Consider the following 21317-nt stretch of genomic DNA (forward strand, 5'->3'; position numbering starts at 1 on the left):
ACAAAAGACCTGAGACTGGGATGGAGATTTATCTTCCAGCAATGATCCCAAACATAAAGCAAAATCTACAAAGGAATGGTTCACAAATAAACGTATAAACGTGTTAGAATGGCCAAGTCAAAGTCCAGACCTGAATCCAATCGAGAATCTGTGGAAAGAGCTGAAAACTGCTGTTCACAAGCGCTCCCCATCCAACCTGACTGAGCTCCAGCTGTTTGCAAGGAAGAATGAGCAAGAATTTCAGTCTCTTGATGTGGAAAACTGACAGACAAACCCCAAGTGACTTGCAGCTGTAATCGCAGCAAAAGGCGACGCTACAAAGTATTAACACAAGGCGGCCCAATAATATTGTACGCCCCACTTTGCGGTTTTTTTATTTGTTAAAAAAGTTTTAAATATCCAATACACTTCGTTCCACCTCATGATTGTCCCACTTGTTGATTCTTCACAAAATAATACAAATTTTAGATTTTTATGTTTTAAGTCTGAAAAGCGGCAAAAGGTTGAAAAGATTCAGGGGGCCGAATATTTTCACAAGGCACTGTAGCTTACTTTTAAAAAGAAGATTCTTTAAAAAGAATTTATTTTGAAAAATAAAACAAATGTCAATATTGACCCTAACAGCAGACATGGCATTTTTGGGATACCATATTAAAAATATATTTTGAAGCAAATCCCCAAAAGCTATTTTGCCCAGCCTGCTATGTGATTTTAATAAGCTCAGTCCAGGACAGTTAAAGACAAAATTGTTTTTTTTTTTTTTTTACCACTCCACAACTTGTATTTTTCCATTGGATGTCAATGAAATTTCTCTACTACAGGTAAATTAGGCTGCTGAATAAAATGGACAGCCAAAAAAGGCATTCATTTTTGGTCATCTTCAATAGTTTTCTTGATATTGCTGGTAGGAAATAGGGATTTTTCTTTTAAATCAGATTTTAGAAAATTTTTGACTGTTAAATCATTTGACAGTGTAATAAAACTTAAAAATTATCAAAATTGTATATTTTTTAAGTATTTAATTGAACCTTCCTTTCTAGATGTCAATCAAGCTGCTGCATCAGATAACATTTATTTGTGGCTATCTTTAGTAGCTTATTTTTATATTGCTCATAGAAAATAGAGATTTTTTGGTAACACTTTATTTGAAGGGGTGTGTGTAAGACTGACATGCCCATGGCGCTCATGTCAGAAACTGCCACAGAGCACATCTGCTAAGGCGCATCATGTGCGTGTCACACAAATAGCACAAACCTAAACCACACAAATGCAGGTCGTCATGCATAATGCCCATGTCCCTTAAAAACAGTGGATCTAATCCGCTTTTTAAAATTAATTATAATTATACTTATTGTTATAATAAATAATAAGGACAGGGAAGCAAAGCCTACCTGTGTGATCCACAGGAGGAGGAGAATAAATAACCCCATGTTCAGGTGAGGAGGTGAAGTGACCATATTTGCTTAATTTCTCCTCTTTTGTAAAAGTTTTGACTAGATTTAACTGTTTACCCCTCCCGCAGTCTTAGCGCGACGCTCAGCAGAAGCACGGTGGAGCGCAGCAGAGCACCGTCGTCGGCTTTACAGTTTGCAGTACCACAAAAAAATCTGTTAAACCGGTGACCCCGCTAGAACCGTGCACGCGGTAAAAAGCTCAGGAGAGGTTCACTCCACGGCTCTTAGAAATGTGGGAGACTTAAAACTCAGGTTATTCACTTTTAGCTAGCTTCACTACGTAGCCACATTTAGCTTACGGAAGGAGCAAAAGCTCAAAGGGGCGACTCGGGTGAGGTCTGTTTGTGTATTGATATGCATGGGGCATCACGCACATTGGTTCTATAGGTTTGGTACCAATATAACATTAAAGCTCACAATTGAATCTTTATTTTGATACCCATTTTGTCAGGTTTAATTTTCATAATTCATTCGCTATTTGACGATCTGTTTGGAGGTTTGGATATTTTTATAATTTACAAAAAAACAAAGGATGCACAATGTCCGAGGAACTCCTCACTGCCAGATGCACTTAAATTCTAAGCTTGCTTTGAGGACCCTAATTCCCCCTTCAGCACCAGATTAATACCACATAAAAAAAGTGGTTCTAGGGGTGACCACAGCCGATGTGAAGAAGTTTTTCACATTTGTAAGACCCGCTTAAAAGACAGCCACTACTGTCCCTGTCCCCAAGTGTTCCACAGTGACAGGCCTGAATGACTACTGACCTATAGCCTTAACATGAGCAGCCACGAAGTGCTTTGTAAGGTTAGTCATGACCCACATTGAGCACTCCATCAATGTCACCTTGGACCCACATCAGTACACCTACAGGAAGAACCGCTCCACTGCTGATGCCATCTCATCGGTGATCCACACAGCCCTCACCCACCTGGAGAGCAGGAACTCTACAGCCGTCTGCTCTTTCTGGATTTCTTCTCGGTCTTTCTACAGACCCTGGTGCAGAAACTGCCACTCTTGGACTGAGTCCTACACTGGTCAACTGGATTCTGTTCATCTTGACCAACACACCCCAGACTGTCAGGATCCACAACACCTCCTCCATCACCCTTAGCACTAGCTCGCTGCAGGGCTGCGTGCTGAGCCCCTCGTCTTCACTCTGCTGACGTATGACTGCTCGACAAGACACCTCAGCTGTCACATGGTGACAACAAAGCAGTAGTGGGAACTCAGTCCTGAGAAGCTTTTATCGCTGTGTGGTGGAGAGTGTTCTCTGCATCTGCATCACTGTGTGGCACAGCAGCTGCACTGCTGTTGACAGGATGGATCTGCAGTGGGTGGTTAAGGCTGCATGGAGGACTGTGGGGAGCAGCCTTCCCTCCACCTTGGACCTCTACATAGCACAATGCAGGAGGAGGGCACTCCTCATCATCAAAGGCTCCACCCATCCTGCACAGACTGTTCCAGCCACTCCCCTCAGGCAGGAGGCTGAGGAGCATCCAGAGCAAAACCACCAGGCTGAGGAACAGTTTCTCCCCTTCAGCCATCAGACTCCAGAACTAAAGCTGCACCAAATTCAACTTCATCTTATAAATTATTTACACACAAACTTTTTAAAAAAAATATACATATCCATATGAGATAAATTACTTCATTATTTATTTTGTGTAGCATATTTCTTAATATGGGACCCAAGTAAAGGTGGTATGACAATAAAAAATATCCTTGAATTCTCCTCCCTCCTGATTTGTTTATCAAATTGCAGACTTTGCCTGAATTCACACCACATGATTTATGTCTCTATGTCAAAAAGCGTGTCTTCTTACAACAGAGCAACATTAAAAACGTACAAGAGAGGAGATGCTAACCAGTTTTTCCATATGTGCTAGGCCACATGACGGTGCGGCACTGTCGCATACCTTCTTCATAATGCGATATTTGATACATACTTATAAAGTACATGACAGTCTTTTTACCCTGTCAAAAGAATTTGCTGAAAATCCGCATTTACACCGAAGGCTGATAGTGATTATTATTGACAGCTGCTATCCATCGCCAGCCTGTCTTTCCTCATTAAAAGTAATGCAATAAAATGACAAGATTGGTTTGCATCCTTGTCTGTGCAGCATCCTATGACCATTTTACAATGAAATCAACTAAATAGAAGTGATATTAGGTTGCAGATAGCCGTTTTTAGACTAGCTTTAAAGGAGTGCATTGGGTTGTTGAAGTCTGTCAAGGCGGAGTGGGCGGGGTTCTTGAGAGTGTGGCGTCACATGCAAAGGGTCAAGAGCAGTAGTTACCTGGCTTGAACTGTTTCAATTTTGTGAGGTGAAAACAATATGTTTATCAAAATGTAGACATTCTGAAGCCGTCATTGAAAAGGAAACAAAAACGTAACATAAGGAAACAGATTGTTGTTTAAAGAGCATTTCTACATACATTGTTTTGCTTGTAATTTTTTGACATTTCAGTGTCTTGTAAAAGTAGTCATACCCCTTCAAGCTTTCCATATTTATATTACATATTAGAATCACAAATAAATATAATTCACTGGAATTGAATGTGAAAGTGGTGCACAATTGTGAAGAAAATTGTACATGACTCTACATTTTTTATAAATAAGAAACTTGGTGTAATGTAACTTTCCAGTAAAGTTCAATTCCTAGTCTTTATTTGGTTTAAACTAGGGCTGTTGTAAACAAATATTTTAGTAATCTAATCGAGTAATCTATCGATTATTCTTACGATTAATCGAGTATAATCGGATAAAAAATTGATAAAATAAAATATTGATAAATTCGGCATAACACCAGTGTTACTATCGGATATCAATATCAGTCCAATTGTTCATTTTTTAGCATCCCTAACAGTTACTTTTTTGTAGTTTAGGAAACAATAACAATAATAGTTAACTTTCTAAGTTAACCACAGGAGAAGTTATACAAAAATCTGAAATTACATTCAATTTAATAATAAAGATGCCTCTTTATTATTAAACAAATACGCTTATAAAAAATGTCTCTACTCCAGCTTTTAGTTTGTTTTCATCTTCAGTCAGTTTAATAGATAAACTCTCACCTTGCCCCAAACCTGTCAAGCTTTGGGTTTGAGAATATGGGAAATGTCGCCTGGAGTCCAGTGCGACATTTCCCATATTGTGGGGGGGCTTGGGATGGGGAGTGGACGGAAGGAAATAGACCAGGGGACAGATGAACGTAAGTCCAGGGACCGGTAGACCAGGGTCGAAAGTAAGAACGGGGGCTGGGGGGGAACAATACGGGATATTTACAGCACCTTAGTTCGTCACACTCAGAAACTCATCTACCAGCTGTGTACCGCCACGATGATTTCCGCCACCCGTTTATGGAGACCGGGATGATAAGAAATTTATTGTGCAGTTCGTCCATAAAGCTACACTTACACTGTAACCATCAACTACTCAGCCGCCCGCCATGTTCAGTCTATCTGCTTACCTGTATAAATACTCCTGCAGTGCTCTTCCCACTGTTCACTTTCAACCAGCAGCTCCCAGAGGAAAAAGGCTGCCATACTCCAGACATCGCGCCAATCATTTTAAGGATGCTTATTGGTCCCCCAAAAACGATGAAAACCCGGGCATTATCATCAATCAATAAAATCCCCACGGGCCGAACATGAAAATTGGACGTTATGCTGCTAACACTTAGCTTTGGTCAACAACTCAGAGGTTGAAGTCAGAGCTACGCATAACGCAAATAATGTTCCGGCCGGAATAATAAAATATAATTTAACGAAGCTTTGAGGCAGGTAAATTTTCCTTGAGCAATTTTAATAATCGAGGTACTCGAATCATTTGAAAAATTGTTTCAGCCCTAGTTTAAACAGTTAAGTAGTAACTGTTAAGGTTTTGATACTTCAGTGTGTATTACAAGGGTAATAAAAGAACTGGCTAAAAGCGAAAGTCACAACATAAATTTAGAAACCTTACCTCTTTCTCTCCTCAGGATCAGCAGGGATTGCCTTGTGGAGTGGAGCCAGCTCTTCTTCGTGGGAGATAACAAGCTTGGCATTAACCTGGACTCCAGAGATCCTAAATGTTGGCCCTTTCACTTTTCCTCGTCTGCCTCCTAATAATTATTGAACAATAAAAAATAAAAAAAATCATTTATTTCATACCAGGAAAATAAAGTAATGCTGCCAAGTAATAGGTTGAAGTAGGTACAATATCAATACGTATATAATATATATTCACTAATTTCATGTACAGGGAAACTTCAGACAGCTGAAAACAGACATTTTCATAAAGTAAATGGAAGGATGCATACACATTTTTTTCCTCACTATCTGAAGTTAATCAGAACTTCTCGTCTTAGGCGAGTTAAAAAAATATATACTTATATAACACATATACAATACATGCACGCGCGCACACACACACACACACACACGCACACACACATTATTATGCAAGTGATATTTTCTCGGATTTTCCTAAATGGTCAATGCAAATGATGGTCAGTATAATTTTCAAGCCATTAACTATTACAGTATAAATCAAATTTTAATGAACAAACCTCCCAATGAGAACAGTATTTTTTTTCAAAAATAAACTCAAAATGCACTGTTCCAAATTATTATGCACTGCAGATTTTCTAAATATTTTATAGAACTGCAAACGGTCATTCTTTGAATGTTCAGCATTAAGTGGTCACATGTACTAAAATCAAAAGCTATTTTAATGAAAAACATCTTAACAGACCGAGTTACATGTTAACATAGGACCCCGTCTTTGATATCACCTGCACCATTCTTGTGAGTTTGTGGATAGTTTCTGCTTGAATGTCTTTGCAGGATGTCAAATAGTTTCCGAGAACTGCTGTTTTGATATGAACTGCATCCCACCCTCAGATCTTCTGCTTGAGGAAACTCCAAAGGTTCTCAATAGGGTTGAGGTCAGAGGAGGATGGTGACCACACCATGAGTTTCTCCCCTTTTATGCCCATAGCAGCTAATGACAAAGAGGTATTCCTTGCAGCATGAAATGGTGCATTGTCATGCATGAAGATGATTTTGCTACTGAAGGTACGGCTCTTCTTTTTGAACTATGAAAGAAAGTGATCAGTCAGAAAGTCCATATGCTTTGCGAAGGTCATTTTCATACCGTCAGGGACTCTGAAGGGGCCGACCAGCTCTCTCCCCATGATTTCGGCCCAAAACATGACTCCACCACCTTCTTGCTGACGTCACAGCCGTGTTTGGATGTGGTGGCCATCCACCGGCATTTTAGCAGCTGCTCTCTTAATCCAATGAATTTGTACAACAGAAACCTTCCTCATTGTGCCTTTATCTGCATAAACCCATCTTTGTTCTGAATCAGCCACAAATCTCTTCACAGTACAATCAGGGAGGGGATCAGGCTCTGTTCAGATGGTCTCCAGCATGTGTGGCTGCAATCAGGTGAGGAGTACAAAGATAAGTGTGTGATGCCTACAAACAAGCATGGTGGTGGGAATGCCATGGTCTGGGGCTGCAAGAGTGCAGCAGATGTTTGGGAGTTACATTTCATGACCTCCAATATGTACCGTGAACTACTGAAACCAAACTAATTAATCTTAATCAGACCACAAGACCTGGTTCCAGAAATTCATGTCCTTTGTTGACATATCTTGAGCAAACTGTTTGCGGGATTTCTTGTGTGCACACTTCAGAAGAGGCTTCCTTCTGGAGTGACAGCCATGCAGACCAAGTTGATATAGTGTGGCGTATGGTCTAAGCACTGACACGCTGACCTCCCACCTCTTCAATCTCTGCAGCAATGCTGACAGAACCCCTGCACCCATCTTTCAAAGACAGCATTTGGATGTGACGCTGAGCACGTGCACTGAGCTACTTTGGATGACCAACGCTATATCTGTTCTGAGTGGACCCAGCTAAAAATGCTGGATGATCTTGGCCACTGTGCTGCAGCACAGATTCAGGGTTTTAGCAGTCTTCCTGCAGCCTTGGGCATCTTCATGTGGCGCAACAATTTGTCTCCTCAGAAATTTCTTTGCCATGAGGTGCCATGTTGGACCTTTCAGTAACCAGTATGAGAGAGTGTGAGAGCCCTAAAAAAGTTAACACACCTGCTCCCTATACAAACCTTAGGCCTAGTAACACTAACTAGTCACGTGACATTTTGGAGGGAAAATGACAAGCAGTGCTCAATTTGGACATTTAGAGGTGTAGTCTCTTAGGGGTGTATTTACTTTTGTTGCCAATGGTTTAGACATTAATGGCTGTATATGGAATTATTTCAAGGGAAGAATACATTTACACTGTTATATAAACTGCACAGACTACTTTTCATTGTGTTAAAGTGTCATTTTGTCAGAATTGTCCCATGAAAAGATATACTTAAATATCTGCAGAAATGTGTGAGGTGTACTCAGATTGGTGATACACAGAAGATTTCCTTTAATTGAGCTCACCTGGCAAACTAATCAACCCAGGTCTCTGAAATTAATTATAGATATTCAAAGAACCCTGAGACACAATGAATTTAATAGCACAACAAAAAATGTTATTTTTATGACATTTAAATCCAATTTGGATAATGATTTGGAATATGGAGTGTGTGTGTGTATATATATATATATATATATATATATATATATATATATATATATATATATATATATATATATATCAGTGATGTGTGGTCACATGAAGATGAGGCAGAGCCTCACCTGTCATCATGGAAAAATAATTTATATTGCTATATTCACCCTGTGGTTTGTACTGTAAAGCAGTGGTCCCCATTCCCGGTCCATGGACCAATTGGTACCAGGCCGCGCAAGAAATAATTAAATATTTCCGTTTTATGTATTATTTGAGCCTGGAGGATCTTTTATTTTGAAAATCCTTTAGCTGGATTCTCTGTTACTTGCGCGCCAACACTGAGCCCACAAGCAGCAAAATGAGTAAGAAACAGATCAGATGTCTTTGGAAAGTTTCTTTGCAAAGGGGAAAAGGCCCAGAGAAGAGACAGGAGAATGGATTTATCCCGGACCGGTAGGTGAGTCAAACATTACAAGCCCGCTCTGCGTAAAATGCGGCAACCGGCTGCTAATGAGGCAATGAAGCTTCAAACTGCTTCGCCACGTTGAGACCAAGAACGCTGTGGATATAAGCAACACTTCAGGTGTCATTCTCTCCCATCACTCCCAGATGGACCGTCTCGTTGCAGAGAAACAAGCTCAGGGCTCCCATTAGTCATTATCGTGAGTTAAAATTTTCACGAAAGTAAAATGTTTGTTTTTGTGGCGCATCTGTATCTTAGGGCCTAAAGTGCGCCCTCGCCTGTTCAGAATGTTAAAGTTACTGTCCCTCAATGGAATATATATTAGTCAGTCCCAGTGACTGTTTCACTCATGGTTTAGCCCAGTGGTTCCCAGACTTTTTCTGCGCCCCCCCTATGGATTACAAATGGCTGTCTGGTTGAAACGACGCGTGTGACGGGGTGGGGGGGGAGGGCATCGACTTTTTTGGGGGCAAAATGAATGTACGTAGCTGAAAATAGACACCAACATCGGTAGCCTACAAGGTACTTGTTAAGCTTAAGGTGCTGTATTGATATTAGCTAGTCATCTTTTAGCTAACATTACCTGCATCCAACAGCTTTACTCAACTCAGTCGGTTAGTTTGGAGGGAAAAACTGTGAAAAGTTCTTTGCGTTTTGCTGGTTTGCTGCCGTGATTCTAACACAAACCTACGTAGCTCCGCACAGCAGCAGGTCTCCTTCACAGGTGGAAACCCAGCGCGAGCGTCGTAGTGCTCATGTTGCGTCTAAAGGCGGCTCGGAAAAACAGGTTACAACATGTTAACAACGGATTAAACGGTTTTAACTGCTGATAAAAGTGACAGAGGACACAAATATGGGAAGTGTGGAAGCCTCTACTGTATCAAATTGACATAGGAATAACAGAGAGTTGGCCATTCTAAGGTAAAAACCCAGCGCATACAGTGTTCATGTTTTGTTTTGTTTTTTCATCCAGACGGCTTCCTGCGCCCCCCCTGCAATGACACGGCGCCCCCCCTAGGGGGCACGCCCCACAGTTTGGGAACCTCTGGTTTAGCCAATGTGCTTCCTGGCCCAACCCCAAAAGTTTCCAGCAGCGGAGGTGATACACGTGAGGGGCCCGGTCATTGGCCCCGCCCCCCAGCCCGACGCTGACTTGTTCCGCTAGTGATTTGCGATATAATGACTCGTGATAAAATTTGACATTTTGAAGTGACCTTTTGTTGACCCAAGTCCAAGGATTTTCCAGTTGTTGCTCATTTTGTCTGATCACCCACTGGACATGCCCCACCCATGCACTGAGTAAAAAAAAAAAAACTCACTGAGTAATGCTCACTGACAGCAGGTTGGATTAAAAATGATACACAAATCAATAGAAATATTACTTTTGTAAAAATAAAATGTCATCAAATGCTCATTTACAGTTGTTAACTAGACATGGCAACAATATTTCACATGAGGCGTTTAAATTTTTGTTCAGTATACATATATATCAACTGTGAAAACATCAACAAGAGTTCTGGAATTTTTTAAGAGCTAAGCTGAAACCATGCCATCATGCTGCCAGGTCGACATCATGGCATGTGAAATTACTCCCAGCTCACGTCTCCAAGGCCTCAGTGTGAAGCCTAAATTGAGCAGGCTGAAGATGTTAGTATGTAGAGATTTCTTTTTATAGAACAGTGAAATGCTGCTAATAATCAGTAGTATTACACACAGCATCAAGGTGTCAATTTCAATGGATTTCACTATTTTTCTAACATACATATACATTATTTATTTGATTTTGCTATTTAAGTCTTTAAAATACAAAATTTTGCAAGTAACTATACTTTGTCCATCTGTTACCTTAAAATATCAAAATATTAAATCTGACATCTCCTTGAATTTTTTTTAATTGTTAATGTCTTTTTCCAAAGCATTAAAAATTGATGCTTTTTCCCCATTTAGATTTTTCTAATGGAAGCTTTACTGATATTGTCTTTTAGATGCATAAATGTATAGCAAAATAAAGTTTTTATCATTACTTCTGCCTTGGTAATCTTTAATCTTTACTGTCATTAAACAAGTCAACAGTGTCTGCAAGCATTCACTGAATGTTTATGACATATGTGGGATGTTTTCCAAATGTTCAAAAATAGGTGGGAAGCCACTGCACAGAAAAGGATAATGGTGTGACAGACTTTTTGTGGTGCTGCCATAACCAAGTTACAGGCTCTGTTTCTCTACTCCTTCTCTACTCCTCTACACTAAAATTCAGGGTTCACAGGCAACTTCATGACAAAGGTTCACAAAACAGAAGCTCACTGCCTTGTTGCAAAAATTGACAAAAGCTGAAACTTTGTAGAAAGAAATACAGTATATTTCCTACTAGATAAACCAGACAAAAGATGGCTTATGAGAGCACACCTTTATCTGCACACATTCCTAGGTGTGGCATACTTGTCGACAGTCAGGTGGGATTAATGCCAAGTAATTTAACATTCGTTGTTAACACCCAGATTGCTCAACAGGTTTGGGAGAAACTTTGAGAGCCATCTTCTCAGGAATTTGGATTCCAGAGTGCCAACATTCAAATGGCCATAACCTCTTTATTTTTATTTTATTTTCATGTTTGATATCATTTTGAAAACTTGGAATCTACACTTTCAGAATATGTAAATAACTCAAAACACCCCGAAGTAGACGTATTTTTGGATTTTCTGTAGCCAGTCACATTTACCATTATTGTAATGAGTTGTAATAAAAATCACCAAAAAACTCTATTAAAAGAAATTTAGACTTACAGTTATGGCGGCCACGTAAGAAGACGTACCGAGCTTCGCTCTGCTGTTTGCTGCTCTAATAAGGGGAAAAAACTGCTGTTCACCAAAGATTTATGCAGAAAAAGGACAATTTGATGTATAATGCCTCGTTCAACTAAACAACGCAAAGGGAAAAGAGAGGCATTCAAGCAAATGAAGCTGTTCGACCACAACCTCTGTAGAGAAGCTCGCAAAGCTAACAAAAAGATGGCTGCGCAAGAAGGAAAAAGCGAGTCATAAAATATTAAGTGATCAAATCCTGGCCGCACCGGAATCATTACGAAACGAGTTTTCCTCGAGGCTTGATGGTCTGATGGTGACACTACAAGATATGAAACAGGAAATGAATGACTATAATGAACGTATGTTGCGAGCAGAGGACCGTATTTCCACCGTATTTAGAGAGCGGACAGTGGTTCCTGACCGAGAACCCTGATAATGAAGTTGCTCAACTACCGAGAAAAGCAAGCTGCCATTCGAGCCGCACGAGAAAATAAGGACGTCTTCTACAAAGAACAACGGGTCCGCTTCTACCCCGACCTGGCCACCGGGCTTCACCAGCTGAGAAAAAGTTTGATCCGATCCGGGAGGAGCTGCGTAAACTGGCCATTCGCAATGGAGTAACTCACCCTGCAACGCTTCTAGTGACTTATGAAAACAAAACACTGGCATTCAAAAGACCTGGGGAAGCAAGTGAGTTTCTCAAGAAAATCCAAGAGAGCTCAGGACACGCAGAGCACCAAGTAAAGAATAATGCCTCAGGTGGCATGTAAAGTATAGTACACAAATAACTGAAATTCATTATTTGACATTCTACAGTTTGCGCTTACTCATGCAGAACGCAAATTTCATTTTGCATTGCAGTGCGTTTGATTCGGTTTGTTATATATTTATGTTCCTAAATATGTTGCATACCTATGTTCCTAAATTTTGTAGCAATAATCACTTAAGTGTGAAATTGTTCTTTAAAATGTTACTCAATAGTAGCGGACAGGGGTGAAAAATGTTTAGCAGTAACGGGGGTATTTTTTGCAGAATAAGTCAAGAGTGGTTCCACTGATCTTCACTAGTTGTGGATTGGTTCCTGGCAATAACGGGAGACAATGGATGTGGGTGGGACTCTCCCAGTTTGGGGAAGGAACTTGGAAGAAGGGAGATGTTTACGTTTTGTGTATTGGATGTGCGTTCTAACATCTGGTTTTGTTGTGTCTCACATTTCTATAATATTAAGCAATCCACTACTTTTGTTAATGTATGCCTCAAACCGTAAAATTTTATTTTATTTCATGGAACTGCAGAGGTCTTCAACGACTCCAAAAAGTCAAACAAGTCATGAATAGACTCCGTTTGTCCTTACTGTACCTCCTTTATGACCATGGAGGCTTGAAATGCCCACATTTTCACTTGTATTACTATGCTGTGCAGTTGAGGTCTATGATGTTTTATTACAGTAATCATTCTCCACATTGGACCGACATGGAGACTCAGGATTTAAAATTGACTCTCCCTTCATATTTATATTCAAATTCAATATTAAAACTTCTGAAACATACTAAAAATCAATTTCTTAAAAATATGATGAGTATGTGGAGAGGTAAAAAACTTTTAAATGAGCCAAATTGTTTGTCTCTGTTCAGTCTAGTGTGGGGTAACCAATTCTTTGTACCTGGTAGAGCTGATTCAACATTTAAAGCATGGAAAGACAAAGGACTCCAAATGATTCAGAATCTTTATGTACCAGACTCAGACATACTAATGTGCTTTCAGGATCTGCAACATAAATTCCACCTAGATAAAAAAACACTGCTTTAAATATCTTCAACTCAGAGACTTCATAAGAACGAGTTAAAATAATGAGCTGACAAAACCTGCCAAGTCAACTTCAGAAAAAATGTTAAAGGACAGTTTGAAGAAAGGTATATCAGAATTTTATCACTCAATGATGTTACATTTATCTGAAGGATCTCATGATAGACTTAAGTCTTGGAAGAAAGATTTACTGCTAGAGTTATCTGAGGAAGATTGGCAAACAGCAAGCAAATTGGCCCACACTAGCTCTATCAATATAGCTCTTAAAATGATCCAGTTCAAATGGTCAATGCGGGTTTACATAACACCAGTGGACCTCAATAGATATAACAGGGAGATACCTGATGCAAGTCCAAAATGTACAGAAGACAGAGGAACTCTGGTTCACTGTATGTGGTATTGTAGGAAAGTTGTACTCTTTTGGAAAGAGGTAAAAGATGTAATTGAGAAAATAATTTCCAAACAAATAATTTTGGATCCAAAGCTGTTTGTGTTTGGACTGTACCCTAAAAAACATAATTATACTAAAAATGAACGAACCTTTATAAACTTAAGTTTGCTCAATGCGAAAAGATGTATATCATTGTTCTGGAAAAAGATTCATGGATTGACTGTAAACCAATGGCTGCAGCTGATGTCATCTGCCCTCCCTCTGGAAAATATTACATATGTATTAAAGGGCAAACAGGATCTGTTTGAGTTCATCTGGAATCCCTTCATTATGTATGTCAAGGACCTGAACAGCTCGGATGACGGTACAAGTGACTGAAGAACAGGTAACTGCAGTTCTCAAAGACAATTCTATTAGAGGACATACACTGTTGAACTTAATATCTCAATATAAAGATGATATGTGAAATATGTGATGGACTGCATTAGAACCAGGATTGTGAGAGGCGTTTTGTTTTGTTTGTTTTTCTTTTTGTTTGTATTCTATTTTGACCTGAACAGTACTGCTGCTGCTACTACTGCTGCTTTCATACTTTGCAGAATATTCAAGCTGTTTGTCTAAAGTGCTAAAATTCCAATAAAGATATTTAAAAAAAAAAAAAAAGAAATTTAGTATTTTTTTATCTTCCTAATTTTTCATAAGAAAAAAAGGACTACCTGATGTTTTCTCTGGCCCACATGGGTTTTCACGTAGTGTTCTTACACATCCATTATGAACAGTCTCTGCCAAGCGTTTCAAGTCATGTTCAGACTTATCCACAAGTTCAGCATCACGAGCAATGGCATCCAACCTGAGTTAAAAAGCAGATGTTAAGTTAGGCTCTATACATCTTTAATTAGGGTTAGTGAGAGCCTTTACAAAAATCAGTCACTAGTACAGCTTACCTTTCGAGTGGTCCTCCAAATTTTTTGTAACTCTTGACAAACCTGGCAGCAGTCCATACATAAGTCAGTTTAAATATAAGACCACACTGAAGCAAAATAAGGAAGAGCAATGCATCTGAGCTTCACCTGCGGATCTCAGCATCTGTAAAACCTTTGATATTTTCCCGTGGAATGGTTCGAGGTCTTCCCCGTTTTTTTGGTCTCTTTCGGTCGGAAGTGGAGTCGCTGTCAGAGCCAGAATATCTTCTATTCCTGCTCTGCCGTCTATCAGAATTGAAACTTATCTGCCAACACAAACCAGAAAAAAATAAAATAAAATACTCAGTTGTTCAAATAGAACTCACACTGCTAAAAGCAAGAATATGACTAAAACAAAACAAAAAAATCCCAATAAAATATACGTCCCCCAACAGAAATCAGAATAAACATTTTCCGTTTTAGGTCAATTAGGATTACCTTTTTTTTAAATTATTTGCTAAATGCCAAAATAATGGGGAAAAGAACTTTAAGGCAATTTTTATTACTTTCTTCAAAGTCAAGGGTTTAAATACACTTCGCTATAGTGTTTGGTACCATTCCACTGTGGGGGGATTTTTTCCCATTTGTTTTATCTTCAGTATCCTTTTGAGTCAGTGATGATTTTCTGGTCTCATGTGTTGAAATTATTATTATTATTATTTTTTAAATAACTTGGCACAAACTTAAACATCATTAACCATGATGTTTTTCATTTTGTGTTTATTGTATAAATATCAGCTGTCTGGCTGTGCTAACCTGTCCCACTCAGTCCCGTTTTGCCCACACATTTTGTGGAAAATGCAGCAAATATAACCTGTGACACATTTTCTGGGTTTTAGACCCAAAGTATTCAGACATAATTGTGTTGGTTGTGCAATAGTGTGATGATGTGCTGGGATCATGATGGAATTCTAGTAGTGTTAGAGTGAGAAACAAACTTTCTGAAAATTCTGCTCCTCTCCAAACAGCTTTTCAATTCTCACCCTTTTTACACATGTTATGCACCAAAATGTAGCAGTGACAAAGCATGCAATTTACTCAGCAAACTTAAACTAATTCTTTCAGCCTGCAGCCTGCATGGAATATTTTGCCTTGAAGTGAATATTCCTCCTTCATAATATTATTTATATAATTCATAATATCATGAGTGGTATGCACCTGTTTAGCACAATTCCTCATGCGTGGCAACATGTAAATTTCCTCAAGCTCCTTCTGTCTTTCCTCTTCCTCCATTCTCCTCCTCTGTTCTTCAGGTATGATGTCATCCCAGCTCCGTTGACTTCGCTCAGAATCAATATCAATATCTTCATCTTCCATCATTGAGAAGTTAGCAACCTATACAATTAAGACCAAACAAATAAATATTAAGTGTTCAGAAATTGGATAGTTGACTAACAGTCATAAAAGTTCTCTGACCTTGAACTGAGACAGCAATTCCTCTCCAACAGTGGACGGCCCAGGGTCATTCTCCCTGGTCTCAGCTCTCTTCAGGATCTCATCAATGTCCATTTCCTGACCAGCACAACAAGTGCCAACATTCCCAACAAAATAATCAGAGCAATAACATTAATTTCACCTTTATGTTTGGCTCTTGTGCCACTTTCTTTATTGCTATTAATTTTAGCTCAATGGCTTGAATCATATATATTTTTTCTATGCTTATTTTCCATTTCAAGTAGGTATTCAGTTCCTTAGAATAGTTCATCTTCCTGGCTAATGGCAATTTCCAATAACGTGAGATGTATTTGCATGATGACGTATTGTACATGCTCTGTATTTTGATTTAAAACATGTCCAAGATGGCGTTGTGGCAGAAGTATGTTTACATTTCACAAAAAATGCCTTTGAGCAGGTATGAAGCCTATCTTTCATTAGACCCACATTTCAGAATTTAGAATATTTTTTCTTGATTTAATGTAATATTCCATCAGACCAATACATAACATTTTATGTTTACATTAGCTTTAAGCAAGAACTCAACATAAATAAAAGCTTTAAAACATGGCTCTGTGGGGAGTTAATCTGTGTAATCTGTTTAACTTGTGAGCTGAGTAACTGAAATACATTAACTTTTCATTAATATTCAAATTTATGGATTATGACTGTAGTTGACGAGGGCTGCCAGAGTGATGCTGGCTTAGAGGTTAAACTGTCACACAGTTTTAGCTACCTCCATCAAGACAGGGAAGAGAAAAATACCTCTGGCATTAAGTAACATCTGAGATGATGTTTTCAAAACCTGGAGACACCCTGTGTCTTGAAAGAAATGCAAATTTCTCTGCACAAAAACTGTTGTGTGAAAAGTTGCATTTCTTTTGACAGATGGATTCTTATTTTTTAAGCCAGCTTGTTTGAATCAAACAGAACATGGTGCATTTTTTTTTATTAAATTGTTTATTTTCTAACTCAATGAGAATCAACAACAGAATTAATGAGGAATCGAATTGTTAAGTGAGATGGGTAATGGAATCAATATTGCTAAATTTGTATCAATTCCCATCTCTAATTTCAAAATACTTATTTTACTGAATTCAACATTGTATCACTATTATTCTCACCCACATTTTACTGTATAAAGTAATTAAATATTATCTCAAAGCAAAATGTTAAAATGTATACTTTTAAAAAAATACATCAAATTTCTATGGATTTTTGGCCCACACCACAGATAATTTCAGTAACATTAAATAAACTGTTCTTAAAAAAATATACACACCCATGTTCAACCAGGTTTTTGTGATATAAAAAACACTGACCGTGTAATATAATTTAAAGTTTCCACCTTTAATGCAGCACTTATCTTCCTTGGGTCAACTTAAACACCCAGATTTCTAAATGGAACATTTTAAGAATGATGTCTGGTGTTTGGGGCTAATCTGTCCATGCCAATAAATGTTTTACAGTTGAATTGTTGAAGGTAAATGTCACAGCAAAGGTAGAAAAACTGTTTCATGAAAGTTCCACGACCATGATCACTTTTGCAGTAATGCAATTGTTGTACAACATACCTGAGGCTCTTGCTCTTCACCTTCTGGCTCTTTAAAAAGTTCTTCAGCACCAAACTTCAGAATTGCAGAGAGCTCCTCTTTGCTAAAAGGTGCTGAGCTGTGTACCAGAAACACTGACATTAGATGTAGTGATTATTGTTACTTTTGTAACACAAATTTTAATTAGTGTTAAAGTGTTGTCAGAGCAGCCAGGAAAAAGGAAAGCAGCAGAGTATGGCCTGTGTTGCTTGCCTAGAAGGTGCAGATCCAGTATGCAAGACGGTTTTTCCTGTAGTGTCCATTCTTTGAATGACGAGGTGGTCTAAAACCATTTTCTTTTTTGCCCTCTCAATGATATCTTCCTCCACTGAGCCTTTTGTCACCAGTCGATAGATATTTACCTGCCAGTCCAAATAAATCATAAGAAAAACATTATACAATTGTCATGGAAGAATACAATATTAACTATGTTTGGGAAAGTAATCATAAACAATTTAACTACATCTAGGATATTTTCTTTACTTGCATTACTAACTATAAGAGTCCATGACAAGATAAAACCAAGACATCACGAGAAAGATTCACTGCTACACAAAAGCTTTTAATATACACATTTCTCACAGACTACTATAAATTACATTGCATTGCTTTGTTGCAATTTTCTTCTGAGGTTATCCTCTATATGTCACCGGTGTGACATACAGGGTAACCCAAAACGTAAATAACTAAGGCTGATTACACAGAAGCAGAGGAAGTTCTGAGAAATTTTAGCAAATGTCCAAGGAAATTATCTGCTGTTTTGGAGAAAGATACTAGATAGACTGATGAAGAAGAGGGAGCTGGTTCTAATGAAGGACTGCAACCCTATTTATTTGAGAAATACTATTCAGGAAGCGACAATGACTCCAACGTTTTTGGGTTTGGGTGAGACGGTGAAGGGTTGGAGATGGTGATCTGTCACTTCAAAATCACAGAATGGTGATAAACAGATGTATCCAATAATCATTCATTATGGTTTAATTCAAGTAAACCAGTTACTTATAAATTAGCTGGTTATGAGTGTGTTCTAGCTCAAATGTTCTGAGCATGTCAATCAGTAAGCAGCCTTCCTGTTTTTCCTATTACCAAAACTTGAGTTCGATTTTTTTGAACATAGTTTTTTATCTGCCAAAATGAGTTTTAAATTCTGCAACTTGCCAAACACAATTTTAGGAAAACAGTCTAAACCTGTCATCCAAATGTACTTGTTTAAAATCTGTACCCAATTTAGTTGTTTAAGTTTTGTCTCAAGTTTAATTATTTTACAACCCTTAGATCATGTCATTTCACCAAGTACACCTTGACAATACTAGATCACCTGATTGAATATATATATATATATATATATATATACCTTTATCTCATACCAACCCCCTGACCCAACCTCCTCCTCCAAGGCAGCTTAGTAGCCCCTCTCCTTCCTTTCCCTCCACAGAGCCTCCTCCACGCTTTACAGCTGATCAAGTGAGGGCAGAACTGAGGAAGCTTCGACCCCGAAAAGCTGCAGGACCCAACAGAATATCCCCTCGGATTCTCAAGATCTGTGCTACTGAGTTAGGGGAACCATTACAACGAATCTTCAACCTTAGTCTGCAACTTTTGAGCGTGCCCACACCCTGGAAGACATCTTGAATCATTCCTTTCCTGTCCTAAGAAGAGCAGGCCCAGTGAGCCGAATGACTTCAGACCGGTAGCACTGACATCACATCTGATGAAGACTCTGGAGAGGCTCTTCCTCTCGCACCTGGATAAGGGAAGTGGATATGTCAGGATCCTCTTCCTGGATTTTTCAAGTGTCTTTAACATGATCCAGGCCCCTGCACTTCTGGAAAAACTCACCAGAATGAAAGTGGACTCCTGCCTGACCACCTGGATTTGCAGCTACCTTACCGACAGACCACAGTTTGTCAGGATGAATAACATCACGTCTGACACTGTGGTCAGCAACATTGGAGCTCCGCAGGGGACGGTGCTGTCACCCATCCTCTTCACCCTGTACACCTCAGACTTCTGCTATAACTCTGAAACGTGTCATATTCAGAAGTACGTTAATGACATGACATCATGGGTTGTCTGGTGCCATAGAAACAACCTGCAGCTAAATACTTCCAAGACAAAGGAACTGGTCATTGACTTCAGGAGGGACAGAGGCAGTCCACGACCAGTTCTGGTAGGAGCTGGTCGTGCAGACCTATAAATATCTTGGCCTGTGGCTGGACAACAAGCTGGACTGGACAAGCAACACCAAGCAACTTTATAAGAAGGCTCAGACCAGGATGTACTTTCCTGAGGGGCCTGAGATCCTTTAACATCTGTGGAAAGCTGCTGAGGTTGTTTTACCAGTCTGTTGTCGCCAGCGTCCCATTATACGCTGTGGTTTACTGGGGTGGAAGCATCTCTAAGACAGACCTTTCTAAGCTGGAGAAGCAAATCAGGAGGGCTGGCACAGGGGTTGGCACAAGGCTCGACTCTCTAACAGCAGTGGCAGAGAGGAGAACATTACAGAAACTCAAGGCTATTATGGGCAACACCAGCCACCCTCTGCACACTGTCGTCAGCAGCCAGGAAAGCAGGTTCATTGGGAGACTGCTTCTTCCAAAGTGCAGGCCCAACAGACTAAGGAACTCCTTTGTGCCTTGCGCAATAAAACTCTTCAACTCCTCACCGGAGGTTGGAAGGAGGGTTAACAGGAGTACAATAGAAACAGAGGAATTATAGAATCAGGCTAAATGTTAATGTTAAAAAAATAATTGTTTAAGGATTTGATATATTGGTGCCATGTGGGAGACTGAACTACAATTTCCCTGAGGGTAAATCCCAAAGGGATGAATAACCAACCAACCAACCTACCAACCAACCTACCTACCTATTTACCTACCTTGTGCCTCTATCAAGGGGGCCACTAATACAAGATACATTTTTATAACACTGTTGCAACTTGTCTTCCGTTCCTTCTGTTGCCACGCTGCTGCTCCACAACATAAACAGCGGAAGCTCTCTCATCAAAATAAAAGCATCAAATCAAAAACCAGAAGTCAACCATATATTGCACAAAACAAAACAAAATAAAGGCAACAAGCACCAACTGAGAATATAACAAATAAGGAGCTTAACCTGGGGTTATTTACACTCCCACCAAAATTATAAGTATTTGTTTAAATCAAAAGAAGGACGAATAATTTTCTACAGACAGTAACCATTTGTAGTTATTAGATTATGAACATTATAATATCAGAATTACACAACAGTTTAGTGTGCTTTATGGGGTAATAAATTCCATGTTGAGGAATATGCCACTGTTCTCTTTGTTTCTTTTCATTTTGTACTTTTTCCATGTCATCTTTTTTGATGATGTCCTTCATGTAAGCTATGTAGTCTCTTTTGTAGCTTTACACTTTGTTGAACCTTTCTTTTAAGAGTTCAAGTCTGATTTCAGCAAGCTTTCTGTTGTCAGATAAGTGTGGCCTTTGTTTGAATGGTAGAGGCATCTCATAGTATCCTTGTTCAGTTTTCCTTTTTCCTTCGTTGAGTATGTCCGAAAACATGAGATCCTCCTTAGAGAACATATTGTCACTTCCTTCCGTGTCTCTGAAATCTGATTTTGGCACATTAATCACATCCAATGGCATCACCGAGGGTAATTCTTTTGAGACTCTGTGACACAAACTTGACTTTGTTGCATCAAGTGATGGTGTGAAGCCTCCAACAATACTCCATCTTAAGTCTGTACGAACTGCATATGGCTCAAAGTTTTCTCAGTACAACTTGTTTTGGTGCTAAAGTTCTGGGACAGTTGAATCCAATAAGGAGCCCCACATCACAGCTCAGG

At 39.1% G+C, this 21317-nt stretch overlaps 1 protein-coding gene across 1 annotated transcript in view; it reads right to left on the reverse strand.

Annotated features, from left to right (window-relative positions):
* Nucleotides 1-21317, reverse strand: part of chd1 (chromodomain helicase DNA binding protein 1) — an 85978-nt gene that overhangs the window by 22939 nt on the left and 41722 nt on the right. The window contains exons 18-25 of the mRNA XM_088011305.1: nt 17702-17850; nt 17471-17567; nt 15879-15974; nt 15621-15797; nt 14571-14728; nt 14445-14486; nt 14217-14350; nt 5425-5563 (exon numbers count right to left, since the gene is read on the reverse strand). Coding sequence (XP_087867431.1) covers nt 5425-5563; nt 14217-14350; nt 14445-14486; nt 14571-14728; nt 15621-15797; nt 15879-15974; nt 17471-17567; nt 17702-17850 — 992 coding nt within the window. The remainder of the gene's footprint in view (nt 1-5424; nt 5564-14216; nt 14351-14444; nt 14487-14570; nt 14729-15620; nt 15798-15878; nt 15975-17470; nt 17568-17701; nt 17851-21317) is intronic.

Source organism: Poecilia mexicana, unplaced genomic scaffold, assembly GCF_051168715.1.
Source record: "Poecilia mexicana isolate PSO_F unplaced genomic scaffold, ASM5116871v1 scaffold_12, whole genome shotgun sequence".
NCBI classification, from domain to species: domain Eukaryota; kingdom Metazoa; phylum Chordata; class Actinopteri; order Cyprinodontiformes; family Poeciliidae; genus Poecilia; species Poecilia mexicana.